The sequence below is a fragment of the Schistocerca nitens genome, chromosome 3 (assembly GCF_023898315.1).
Source record: "Schistocerca nitens isolate TAMUIC-IGC-003100 chromosome 3, iqSchNite1.1, whole genome shotgun sequence".
Lineage (NCBI taxonomy): Eukaryota > Metazoa > Arthropoda > Insecta > Orthoptera > Acrididae > Schistocerca > Schistocerca nitens.
The window spans coordinates 535,087,625-535,101,524 of NC_064616.1; the positions used below are offsets into that span (position 1 = coordinate 535,087,625).

The following is a 13,900-nucleotide window of genomic DNA, read 5'->3' on the forward strand; positions in this document are numbered from 1 at the left end:
GAATTTAGCATGATATACCCTAGGAGGACATCCAACAACTCTATCAATCAATACCAAGTCAATTAACTGTTTGCATAAGGGACAGAGGTGGACCAGTACGTTACTGGCTTGCTCAATTTGTGAAGTTCTTTCTCTTGAATAATCCATCCAATTTTCTGAAGTTCTAATCATTTGTTTGTCTGTACATGTACATCGCATCTACTGACTTTTCTCTCATTCAGGTAATTCCTTCTTGGTGTGTCACTTTTTTGTCTTAGAGTGTCTTAATTGTGATGTTTTATTGTGTTATGCACCTTATTTATTCTTATGTATTATGATGTAACATTAGTTTTATTTAGGAACCACTGCTGTAAAGAATGAAGAAATTGAGTTGTGTCTCAAATTTCATAGAACACTTAAATGGTTAGGTGGCTGTGTAATATAGTAATGTTGATCCTTGGGAGAATGTCTGGTTACAATGATAACCCATTTGAAAGTTTCATGTAGTAGAAAATTTTACAGTACAGTTCAATAAATGTGGTAAAACTATGTAGGAAGTAATTTTAGTACATTTCTGCGCATTTCTTGTGAATTTGCTGTGGGCTTTCAACAAGGAAAGTCAACTTCATTCATTCATTCATTCATTCATTCATTCATTCATAGAGCACTTCACAAGTCATCTTCAAACTTTTCAGAATATCTGTTCCTGAACAGTCAGCACATACAAAAGCAGTAACTGAATTTTTCATCAACAAGAAGTATCAAATTCATAAATCATAAAGTAGTGTGCAAAGAAACTAGAAATAAGTGGCTCAGTAAATGAAGTTGTTAAAGTTAGGTTTGCTGGAAACTTTTTCTTCTGCTGGTGAAAATGCTAGTCAGTTTAATGTCACATTATATCAAAGAGAATTTAGTTACACAATGTTTACGTTGTTAGGGCTATTACAATGAGATATATTTTCATGAAGAACTACAATTTTATACACTTGTTTCTCTTGGTAGGACATCCACAACTGTTGTATAGGTCATTCATGATTGATAACATCCACATGCAGTTTTATTTAATTTTATTTTCTGTTAAAAGGAGGCAAAACTGGATTTTAGGAACATAGTTTTATCATCACAAGCATCCGAAAAAGTACAACTACATTTGATGACCATATACATTACCAAAGTCTAAGAATTTCCTGCTTGCACGCCATGTACCAGAGAATAACTATATTACCCATTTAATTTTACTCATATTAATATGTTGTACATATTATGGTATTCCCTTTACAAGTTTACTATAAGTTCTATAGGTTTTCTTACAGTTCAACAATATTCATAGTCATCACATTTTGTTATAATTTTTCAGGTGCATCAGAGGACCTGACTGTGGTCCTGAAACCTGATTGTGCTCTCCTTTCATAGGAAAATAAAATTTAATACAACTGCGCATGAGTTTTATCAATCATGTATCATTCTGGATAATCATTTATTACTTAAAATTTTGGTACTTATCTTATGGTTTGTTAATTCAGCCATGTCTAAAATGTGACTGAAGAATTTTAATACACATTTAGATTGTAAATTAATGTAGTGACAATTCTGGTTAACTGTAGGTTGCTTTCTATGATACAGTTACTTTCTCACAATTAAGATCCAAGAGACAAACAAAGAAATTTAGTCAGCAGTAGTGTTTGATAGTTCTTACCATAATCTGAGTCCTCATCTGACTCTTCAAACATTTCCTCGTCATGAAGTGGTATTTCTCCGATGTCTTCTTCCATGTACTGATCTTGCTCTGAAAAATATAGTTATTTTCTTTTGAAATCGTATCCAAGCCATCTAGAAACATTTATGTGTGACTTGTGATGCACCTCATTTTTACAGATATGTTATGGTAAGGTTGATTAAAATAAAATCTCACTTTCAAGTTCTTGAGACTTCATCTATTTATTTCTGGGTAAATTTATATGTATGCCAAAAGGATAGGCAAATGGGAAGTGGGTGTGGTGCATTTGTAGCAGTAACTTGAATAATATTTTAAGGATGCATTCAATGAAACATATTTGTAGGTAGAAGTATCATTTTTAGAAATACTAGCTGAGTATCTGGTGTTGCTTGGGTATGTGTTTATTCAATTCTATTAGTCCATCTCCTTCCCCCTATCTCTGTCGATCTCCTCCTCCCACCTCTCAGTTCATCTCCTACCCCCTCTCTCTGTCCACACACTTCATTCCTCACTCTCTGTTCATCTACTCCATCCCCTCTCACAGTCATTTGCTGTTTCCTTCTCTAACTGTCAGTCTGTTCCTCCCCATGCAAATGGTAATGTTCTGCTCAAAGCTGAAAAGTCGACCAGTCTACAAAGGTAATCTTCTCATCAAACAAACAGGTTGTGTGGCTTACTTCACTCGACAACATTTTGGTGCAGTAAAATAATAATTTTCTAGATGGTTGTGCATCCTGTCAGGTGCTGTTATCTGCACACATGTAAGTGATGTAGAGAAAACATAAAAAAGTAGGCTGCATGCCAGATGCAGATTTGAACTCAGCTCCTCCCAAATAAAACTCAGATGCCTACATCACTAAACCACTTGCTCACACACTTGCTTAAGAATCAATGTATGAAGATGCTCTGTAACCAAACATATTACAGAGAACCCAATATTTAATTAAAAGGTAGTAAAGATTCTATGCAATTTCAGTTATAATTAGCTATGGAAGTTCAAGTAAAAGGTATTTCTCATATTACTATCACTATAAATTTCCTAAATTGTGCAACTAATTTTAAAATACATGCAGTAAATGATGTAAACAGAGGATACACATATTTTAACACAAGGAGCCTGCTAAGACATAACATGAAAGGGCCAGACTGCAGTGGCTATGACCTGGGAATAAAATTGGATAACACACTTCCAAGACAATCAGGAAGTTTGAAATGAAGCTGCTTTGAAATGGCAGTTTGGAGTTTCTCAACAAATGATAAATAATGTCAGTCTACTCCATTTCTTATATCATAATAGGAAGAATTACATTATCAGATGGGACTGACGACCTCGCTATTTGGTCCCCTCCCCCAAAACAATGAATCAACGTAATGGGAAGAATTAAACCCTAAAAACAATTTGTGACAACACAGTCATTAAATAACAGTTAGTGATGTCTACATCTACATCTACATTCATACTCCGCAAGCCACCCAACGGTGTGTGGCGGAGGGCACTTTACGTGCCACTGTCATTACCTCCCTTTCCTGTTCCAGTCGCGTATGGTTCGCGGGAAGAACGACTGTCTGAAAGCCTCCGTGCGCGCTCTAATCTCTCTAATTTTACATTTGTGATCTCCTCGGGAGGTATAAGTAGGGGGAAGCAATATACTCGATACCTCATCCAGAAACGCACCCTCTCGAAACCTGGCGAGCAAGCTACACCGCGATGCAGAGCGCCTCTCTTGCAGAGTCTGCCACTTGAGTTTACTAAACATCTCTGTAACGCTATCACGGTTACCAAATAACCCTGTGACGAAACGCGCCGCTCTTCTTTGGATCTTCTCTATCTCCTCTGTCAACCCGATCTGGTACGGATCCCACACTGATGAGCAATACTCAAGTATAGGTCGAACGAGTGTTTTGTAAGCCACCTCCTTTGTTGCTGGACTACATTTTCTAAGCACTCTCCCAATGAATCTCAACCTGGTACCCGCCTTACCAACAATTAATTTTATATGATCATTCCACTTCAAATCGTTCCGCACGCATACTCCCAGATATTTTACAGAAGTAACTGCTACCAGTGTTTGGTCCACTATCATATAATCATACAATAAAGGATCCTTCTTTCTATGTATTCGCAATACATTACATTTGTCTACGTTAAGGGACAGTTGCCACTCCCTGCACCAAGCGCCTATCCGCTGCAGATCTTCCTGCATTTCGCTACAATTTTCTAATGCTGCAACTTCTCTGTATACTACAGCATCATCCGCGAAAAGCCGCATGAAACTTCCGACACTATCTACTAGGTCATTTATATATATTGTGAAAAGCAATGGTCCCATAACACTCCCCTGTGGCACGCCAGAGGTTACCTTAACGTCTGTAGACGTCTCTCCATTGATAACAACATGCTGTGTTCTGTTTGCTAAAAAATCTTCAATCCAGCCACACAGCTGGTCTGATATTCCGTAGGCTCTTACTTTGTTTATCAGGCGACAGTGCGGAACTGTATCGAACGCCTTCCGGAAGTCAAGAAAAATAGCATCTACCTGGGAGCCTGTATCTAATATTTTCTGGGTCTCGTGAACAAATAACGCGAGTTGGGTCTCACACGATCGCTGTTTCCGGAATCCATGTTGATTCCTACGTAGTTGATTCTGGGTTTCCAAAAACGACATGATACTCGAGCAAAAAACATGTTCTAAAATTCGACAACAGATCGACATCAGAGATAAAGGTCTATAGTTTTGCGCATCTGCTCGACAACCCTTCTTGAAGACTGGGACTACCTGTGCTCTTTTCCAATCATTTGGAACCCTCCGTTCCTCTAGAGACTTGCGGTACACGGCTGTTAGAAGGGGGGCAAGTTCTTTCGCGTACTCTGTGTAGAATCGAATTGGTATCCTGTCAGGTCCAGTGGACTTTCCTCTGTTGAGTGATTCCAGTTGCTTTTCTATTCCTTGGACACTTATTTCGATGTCAGCCATTTTTTCGTTTGTGCGAGGATTTAGAGAAGGAACTGCAGTGCGGTCTTCCTCTGTGAAACAGCTTTGGAAAAAGGTGTTTAGTATTTCAGCTTTACGCGTGTCATCCTCTGTTTCAATGCCATCATTATCCTGGAGTGTCTGGATATGCTGTTTCGAGCCACTTACTGATTTAACGTAAGACCAGAACTTCCTAGGATTTTCTGTCAAGTCTGTACATAGAATTTTACTTTCGAATTCACTGAACGCTTCTCGCTTAGCCCTCCTTACGCTAACTTTGACATCGCTTAGCTTCTGTTTGTCTGAGAGGTTTTGGCTGCATTTCCAAGCACTCACCATTCCAGTTTGCATGCATTTGGTCTTCGTTTATATCATGATTAACGAAGTTCTCCTCCTGGTTTATGCCTTGGTTATTATCAACATAATTCTGTTGCTGATTTACATCCACATAATCTTGAACAATGTTCTCTGGCTGGTTGACACCTACATCATCATAAATAATGTTCTGTTGCTCTTCAGCATCTTCATCATCGTCATTTATTATTATTTCTTCAAAATTGTTCACTTCAGCATTATTGTCTGCTTGCTCTCCATTATTTTCACTTCTCTCATCATCAGATGACTCTGGAAAAAACAGTAATTCAGATCAAAAGTAGCTAGGGCACCTTCAGAACATTAACAAGAAATTATAATCACTTGTGTAAAGCAATAATTCCATACTAGCCATAAGAAGATCTTCTATGGAAATGATCAGAAAACATCACAGTGTGGCACTTGAAATCCATGGTGTATCTCAAAAGATTCTGAATAGTGCCTGAATGCTTAAAATTAACTTTTAACATGTTGTCAGGTTTGAAGTCATCAAATCACCGAGCATAATTAATACTGTACTTAATTTTACCCTATCTGATGTTCAATGGGGGACAACCATTGCATGCTGTTTTTGATACCTACAGGAAGTAAACTGTGCTGATATACAAACTGTGTTATAATTCCATTATTCTCAACAGGAAACTGGCAAAAGGTATACAAAGGCTGCTTGACTCACAGAATGTATTTAGGATGTTTTAAGAAGAACAGTTAGGAAAGGAGGAGCTGATAGTAGTCACTTACGAATAATGGAACGGATTAGTCTAAGGGACTAAATTAGTATATCATTAGGCACCATCCTAGATGTATCAAAGCAATAGATATGTTTTAAAAGGAATGAGAAGGGCAGCCAAATAGACTCTCAGTACATTCATCCAGGATGAAAAAAAGTATGCGAAGCAAAGGAAAAACCAGCTACAGTAGGAGATTCAAGTAGCATTTGATTTCTGTACTGTGTGTGTGTCATGCAAGTAAGTGCCAGGCTCCCAGTTACTCAGCCCACAATCTCTGCTGGTGGGAGATCGCTGACCCCATTTTCACAGTTTTAAGAGAAACTAATGCAGAGTGTAGATTGATGATTCAAGAATCTCCTTTTGAAGCTACAAATGTTCTTGTAACAGCATCAAAATCTGATAAACTAATGCCTAACCACGTCAAAATAAGTTTGACATAAGTTTTCTTTACCAGAGCAAGAGAAAAATCAGTATTATTGTTAGATTCTTGGGGTGCTCAGTGCAAAAGAACAATTTTGAGCATTGTACGTAAGGAAAAAGAACTTTTTCATCTGGTGATCCCAAAAGGCTGAACATAACAGGTACCGCCACATACAGCTTACAATATTTGAAGAATTTTCAGATCGAGTTCTGCTGAATGATGACGATTTCAATGTGCACTTGCGTCTTATGCTCAAAATTAATATAAAGACGTCCAGTGTTTGATTTAAAATTCCCTCCAGTATTAAAAATTGATATATATTCAATGCCATTAGGAACTTATCTCTATCTGGTAACATTGGATTCAACTGTCAGCAGCAGTGCACCACTGCAACTAACGTGAGTCATGAGGATTCACAAGCTTACTAACACTGTCTGTCCCCCACCCCACCATACAAACACAGGACACTGCCAAACTCATGATGTGTCGTTGCAGTCTGCGGTGCCAGTGAACTATAAAGTGATGTGTGTTATGGGCAATTGTACAATGTTTTTTTTTTTTTAGTAGCTAGTTTCTTAAAGGAAAAAATAAAAGGTATTAATATGATGTGGACTGTAATTTGAAAGTAATAGCATACACAGAATAACATGGAAACATAGCAGTTGATTGGCATTTTGGTCCTGCACCGACAGAGAAAATGATTTGCAATTCGTGGGCTGGTAAAGAAGAACTGGAAAAAAAAGGACTGAATGCAAAACAGCCAAAACTAAAAGATGATTTTAAAGGTCACAGTTTTATAAACTAAGAATCTTTCTTCGTCTGCCTTTGCTATCTAATAACAAAAATGGCAAAAATGTTGTTTTTCTAAAAAAACTGTTTAAAAATTAAGCTGTGTCATAGTCCACAGCATCTTATAGTCCATGAAATATGGTAATCAAGCTGCAGACACTAGTACATAATAGTCTCTTTGCTGGGGTTTTCTAATGTACTGAAATGTGCCTCATACAATTTAAGATAGTTAGAAGATCTGCTGCAACAGTTTGAGAACCCTGCTGAATTTCGTTTTATATTGTGTTGTCCCACATGTGAAGAAATGTCATTCACTTTATGTGCATGGTGTAAAAAAAGGTATGTTTTAAGCATTCCCATACACATTATCTATATTTTAATGTTTTTGTATGATAACAATTAAATACTTATTATTTTCATTTAACAAAATACACATATCACATATGTGAAAAGGTAAACTAAATAACAAAAATAAAGAAGGAATTTGAAACATAAAATAATGATTTCAAACATTAAATAAAACCAAGCCAAACAATTTGGTTAATAATAGTTGTTTAGATATTTTAATTAAGTATGGTGAAAATACTTCAACACCAAAATGTGTATAACCTATTCTCTAAAAATAGCATTTCATATACCAGCTTCATTACCAATGGATGGACGTGGCATGAAAGTTTTTTAATTTGTGTTGGAATGAAAGTTTTCATTTTGCAAAATTAATTAAGGGTGGTGGTATATCTCGCAAAATTTCAAATTATTACAAAAGTTGGTTATGCAGTTTACTGAACTCTGTGTTTGTTGGAAACACGTGTGTGTGTGTGTGTGTGTGTGTGTGTGTACCCACATTGCCCAATATGAATCTCATTGAACATTTATGAGACATAATTGAGTGGTCAGTTCATCCACAAAATCCTGCATCAGCAACAATTTCACAATTATAGATGGCTCTAGAGGCAACATGGCTCAGTATTTCTGCAGGGGACTTCCAATCACTTGCTGAGTCCATGCCACATTGAGTTGCTTCACTAAGCCGAGTAAAAGGAGGTGCACAAACATACTCTGCAGGCCACCATATGATGCGGGGTGGAGGGTATCCTGTACCACTACTGGTCATTTCCTTTCCTGTTCCACTAGCAAACAAAGCAAGGGAAAAACGATTATCTATATGCCTCCGTATGAACCTAATATCTCATGTTCATAGTCCTTACGCGACATGTATTTTGGTGACAGTAGAATCATTCCGGAGTCAGCTTCAATTGCTGGTTTTCTTACATTTTCTCAATACTGTTCCTCGAAAAGAACTTCGCCTTCCCTCCAGGGATTGCCATTGGAGTACCTGAAACATCTCAATAATACTTGCATCTATCGGTAACAAATCTGGCAACCTGCCTCTGAACTGCTTAAATCTCTTCATTTAATCCGACCTGGTGCAGATTCCAGACACTCAAGCAGTACCAAGAACAGGTCGCACTAGTGTCTTATTTGCGGCCTCTGTTACAGCTGAAACACACTTTCTCAGAATTCTCCCAATAAATCGAAGTTGACAATTCGCCTTCCATATCACAAACATCACACGCTTGATACACTTCATACGTCTTTGCAATGGGAAATTGTATATGTGATTGCTCTTGGGCTCACAGATTTTGGCAAAAGTCATCTACAAACTTGCGGGTTCGCATAATTTTTCTTGTACCTGTCTCACGTTTACCACCTGACACAACTCTCTTTCTTCCCTCTGTCAATGATCAACACTGGTGAACACTACATCTACATGATTACTCTGCAATTCACATTTAAGTGCTTGGCAGAGGGTTCGTCGAACCACAATCATACTATCTCTACCATTCCACTCCCGAAAAGCGTGCGGGAAAAACGAACACCTAAACCTTTCTGTTCGAGCTCTGATTTCTCTTATTTTATTTTGATGATAATTCCTACCTATGTAGGTTGGACTCAACAAAATATTTTCGCATTCAGAAGAGAAAGTTGGTGACTGAAATTTCGTAGATGGATCTCGCCGTGACGAAAAACGTCTTTGCTCTAATGACTTCCATCCCAATTCGCGTATCATATCTGCCACACTCTCTCCCCTACTACATAATAATACAAAACGAGCTGCCCTTTTTTGCACCCTTTCGATGTCCTCCGTCAATCCCACCTGGTAAGGATCCCACACCGCGCTGCAATATTCTAACAGAGGACGAACGAGTGTAGTGTACGCTGTCTCTTTAGTAGATTTGTTGCATCTTCTAAGTGTCCTGCCAATGAAACGCAACCTTTGGTTCGCCTTCCCCACAATATTGTCTATGTGGTCTTTCCAACTGAAGTTGTTCATAATTTTAACACCCAGGTACTTAGTTGAATTGACAGCCTTGAGAATTGTACTATTTATCGAGTAATCGAATTCCAACGGATTTCTTTTGGAACTCATGTGGATCACCTCACACTTTTCGTTATTTAGCGTCAACTGTCACCTGCCACACCATACAGCAATCTTTTCTAAATCGCTTTGCAACTGATACTGGTCTTCGGATGACCTTACTAGACGGTAAATTACAGCATCATCTGCGAACAACCTAAGAGAACTGCTCAGATTGTCACCCAGGTCATTTATATAGATCAGGAACAGCAGAGGTCCCAGGACGATTCCCTGTGGAACACCTGATATCACTTCAGTTTTACTACGAACTGCGACCTTCCTGACAGGAAATCACGAATGGAGTCGCACAACTGAGACGATACCCCATAGGCCCGCAGCTTGATTAGAAGTCGCTTGTGAGGAACGGTGTCAAAAGCTTTCCGGAAATCTAGAAATACGGAATCAACTCGAGATCCCCTGTCGATAGCGGCCATTACTTCGTGCGAATAAAGAGCTAGCTGTGTTGCACAAGAACGATGTTTTCTGAAACCATGCTGATTACGTATCAATAGATCGTTCCCTTCGAGGTGATTCATAATGTTTGATACAGTATATGCTCCAAAACCCTACTGCAGACCGACGTCAATGATATAGGTCTGTAGTTAGATGGATTACTCCTACTACCCTTCTTAAACACTGGTGCGACCTGCGCAATTTTCCAATCTGTAGGTACAGATCTATCGGTGAGCGAGCGGTTGTATATGATTGCTAAGTAGGGAGCTATTGTATCAGCGTAATCTTAAAGGAACCTAATCGGTATACAATCTGGACCTGAAGACTTGCCCGTATCAAGCGATCTGAGTTGCTTCGCAACCCCTAAGGTATCTACTTCTAAGAAACTCATGCTAGCAGCTGTTCGTGTTTCAAATTCTGGAATATTCCATTCATCTTCCCTGGTGAAGGAATTTCGGAAAACTGCGTTCAATAACTCCGCTTTAGCGGCACAGTCGTCGGTAACAGTACCATCGGCACTGCGCAGCGAAGGTATTGACTGCGTCTTGCCGCTTGTGTACCTTACATATGACCAGAATTTCTTCGGATTTTCTACCAAATTACGAGACAATGTTTCGTTGTGGAACCTATTAAAGGCATCTCGCATTGAAGTCCGTGCCAAATTTCGCGCGTCTGTAAATTTTAGCCAATCTTCGGGATTTCGCGTTCTTCTGAACTTCGCATGATTTTTCCGTTGCCCCTGCAACAGAGTTCGGACCTGTTTTGTGTTCCACGGGGGATCAGTTCCATCTCTTACCAATTTATGAGGTATGAATCTCTCAATTGCTGTTGCTACTATATCTTTGAATTTGAGCCACATCTCGTCTACATTTGCATAGTCAGTTCGGAAGGATTGGAGATTGTCTCTTAGGAAGGCTTCTAGTGACACTTTATCCGCTTTTTTAAATAAAATTATTTTGCGTTTGTTCCTAGTGGATTTGGAAGAAACTGTATTGAGCCTAGCTACAACGACCTTGTGATCACTAATCCCTGTATCAGTCATGATGCTCTCTATCAGCTCTTGATTGTTTGTGGCTAAGAGGTCAAGTGTGTTTTCGCAACCATTTACAATTCGCGTGGGTTCGTGGACTAACTGCTCGAAATAATTTTCGGAGAAAGCATTTAGGACAATCTCGGAAGATGTTTTCTGCCTACCACCGGTTTTGAACAAGTATTTTTGCCAACATATCGAGGGAAGGTTGAAGTCCCCACCAACTATAACCGTATGAGTGGGGTATTTATTTGTTACGAGACTCAAATTTTCTCTCAACTGTTCCGCAACTATATCATCGGAATCTGGGGGTCGGTAGAAGGAGCCAATTATTAACTTAGTTCGGCTGTTAACTATAACCTCCACCCATACCAATTCGCACGGAGTATCTACTTCGACTTCACTACAAGATAAACCACTACTGACAGACAAAAACACTCCACCACCAATTCTGCCTAATCTATCTTTCCTGAACACCGTCTGAGACTTCGTAAAAATTTCTGCAGAACTTATTTCAGGCTTTAGCCAGCTTTCTGTACCTATAACGATTTCAGCTTCTGTGCTTTCTATTAGCACTTGAAGCTCGGGGACTTTCCCAGCACAACTACAACAATTTACAACTACAATTCCAACTGTTCCTTGATCCAAGCACGTCCTGTATTTGCCATGCACCCTTTGAGATTGCAGCCCACCCCGTACTTTCCCGTGGCCTTCTAACCTAAAAAACCGCCCAGTCCACGCCACACAGCCTCCGCTACCCGTGTAGCCGCCAGCTGAGTGTAGTGAACTCCTGACCTATTCAGCGGAACCCGAAACCCCACCACCCTATTGCGCAAGTCAAGGAATCTGCAGCCATCATGGTCGCAAAACAGTCTGAGCCTCTGATTCAGACCCTCCACCCGGCTCTGCACCAAAAGTCCGCAGTCGGTTCTGTCAACGATGCTGCAGATGGTGAGCCCTGCCTTCATCTCGTAAGCAAGACCGGCAGCCTTCACCAAATCAGATAGCCGCTGGAATCCAGAGAGAATTTCCTCAGATCCAAAGCGACACACGTCATTTCTGCCGACATGTACCACCACCTGCAGCTGGCTGCACCCTGTGCTCTTCATGGCATCCGGAAGGACCCTTTCCACATCAGGAATGACTCCACCCGGAATGCACACGGAGTGCACACTGGATTTCTTCCCCTCCTTAGCCGCCATATCCCTAAGGGGCCCCATTACGCGCCTAACATTGGAGCTCCCAACTACCAATAAGCCCACCCTCTGTGATTGCCCGGACCTTGAAGACTGAGAATCATCCTCTGAAACAGGGCAGGCAGCTGCATCTGGCTCAGCCACAGACAGTACCTGAAACCTGTTTGTCAGACACACCGGGGAGGCTTTCTGATCAGCCTCCGGGGACGTCTTTCGCTGCCTGCCACGCCTTGAAACGACCTCCCAATCAACCACAGGCGAGGGCTCAGCCCCACTGCGGGCAGCAACCGGGGCAACCACAGCGGAAGACCGATCTGGGGACAGACGGGACGAGGTTGATATCCCCGTGATACCCAAGTCCGGCTCCCCACAGTGGTGCCCATTGGCAACAGCCTCAAGCTGCGCGACCGAAGTCAGCGCCGCTTGCAGCTGTGAGTGAAGGGATGCCAACTCAACCCTCATCCGAACACAGCAATCACAGTCCCTGTCCATTCTAATCGATGTTGAACAACAGTTACTGAAACACGAGTCCGTGCCTAGATAACGCAAGGGAAACACGCAAAGAATGTATTAACTAACCTGTGCAAATGCCTAACGACTGCGCTACAATCTGCCTGAATTTACCATCACAGTAACTAAAACTCGAAATTACACCTCCTATACGAAACTCTCACGCAAGTAAGAATCTACGAAGTAAACACTAAAGCGCGATGCTACAACTCTCAAATACTATAATACGCCCAAAATTTGTGAACTAAACAATGCAAGTACCCAAAAACACGCAAAGAAATTAAGAATTAAACTACGTAACAAATAAGTAAGCCAGGGGTATACGCCTTGCTGCTGCAGCTGCTTATCCAACGGCGGCAGGGAGCACTAGTTTGCTAGGAAGTCGCATGTTCGGGTATCTTTCCTCGTGCAGGTGAAGGGGCTGCACTGTCATTCTCGTGAGCTTCTCCAGACACACACACACACACACACACACACACACACACACACACACACACACAGGAAGAGTGGAGATGAAAAATGTTCTCAGTGCCACGTTTTCCGCAAAACGCGATTCCTGGCTCTTGTGTTCTCAGTACTCTGTTGCTTATCCTTACACTTGATCCAGGAGCCAAACCATGAAGAAAGTAATTTAAACATGCATTGGTAAGATGGCGCACGGTCTGTGTGCCAAGCTGTGCTTCCCTCTGGTGTTCCACAAGTACAAAAACTAATGCTGTATTTCAGTGCTTTTCTTATCCCAAATAAAACGTAGTGTCTTACAAGGGGAGGCCGCCAATTGTGAAATTCAGATTCGATTCATACCGCGCATAATAAAAGTTCATGGCCAGAGGTGTAATGTGGCAAAGCACCAAGATGCACTTCTCAGCCGTTGTAGAGAAAATCGACAGTTAAAAGAAACCGTTGCGGTGAAATACTCTCTACAATTAATAATTTTCTACTGCGTCGTGGCGCTGCGGTAAGCGCTCGGGTTCGTAATCCGAAGGTCGGCGGATCGAATCTCGCCCCCATGTTTTTTTTTTTTTTTTAGTATTTGTTTTTTGTAACTCAAATGTGTGTGTGTGTGTGTGTGTGTGTGTTATATATATAATTCCCGGCGATCAGTTGCAACAATTATACATATAATAAGTTGTTGAAAGTTGTTTGTCGTGGAAAAACTGGCGACTTCGAACATCATTATGTTTTCCGCAAACAAAGTTATATTTCACAAATGTTATTAATTGTCTTCATAATGTTAACCACGTATAGTTAACGGAAGACGTAGAAACGATATTCCGAAACGAATACGTAGAGTGTAAGTCAAACGTTCGA

The 13,900-nt window shown here is 40.5% G+C and overlaps 1 protein-coding gene across 1 annotated transcript in view; it reads right to left on the reverse strand.

Annotated features, from left to right (window-relative positions):
• LOC126248452 (glycosyltransferase-like protein gnt14) overlaps positions 1-13,900 on the reverse strand; it is a 154,802-nt gene that overhangs the window by 53,577 nt on the left and 87,325 nt on the right. The window contains exons 4-5 of the mRNA XM_049949443.1: positions 5,005-5,292; positions 1,676-1,765 (exon numbers count right to left, since the gene is read on the reverse strand). Of these exons, the coding sequence (XP_049805400.1) occupies positions 1,676-1,765; positions 5,005-5,292 (378 nt within the window). The remainder of the gene's footprint in view (positions 1-1,675; positions 1,766-5,004; positions 5,293-13,900) is intronic.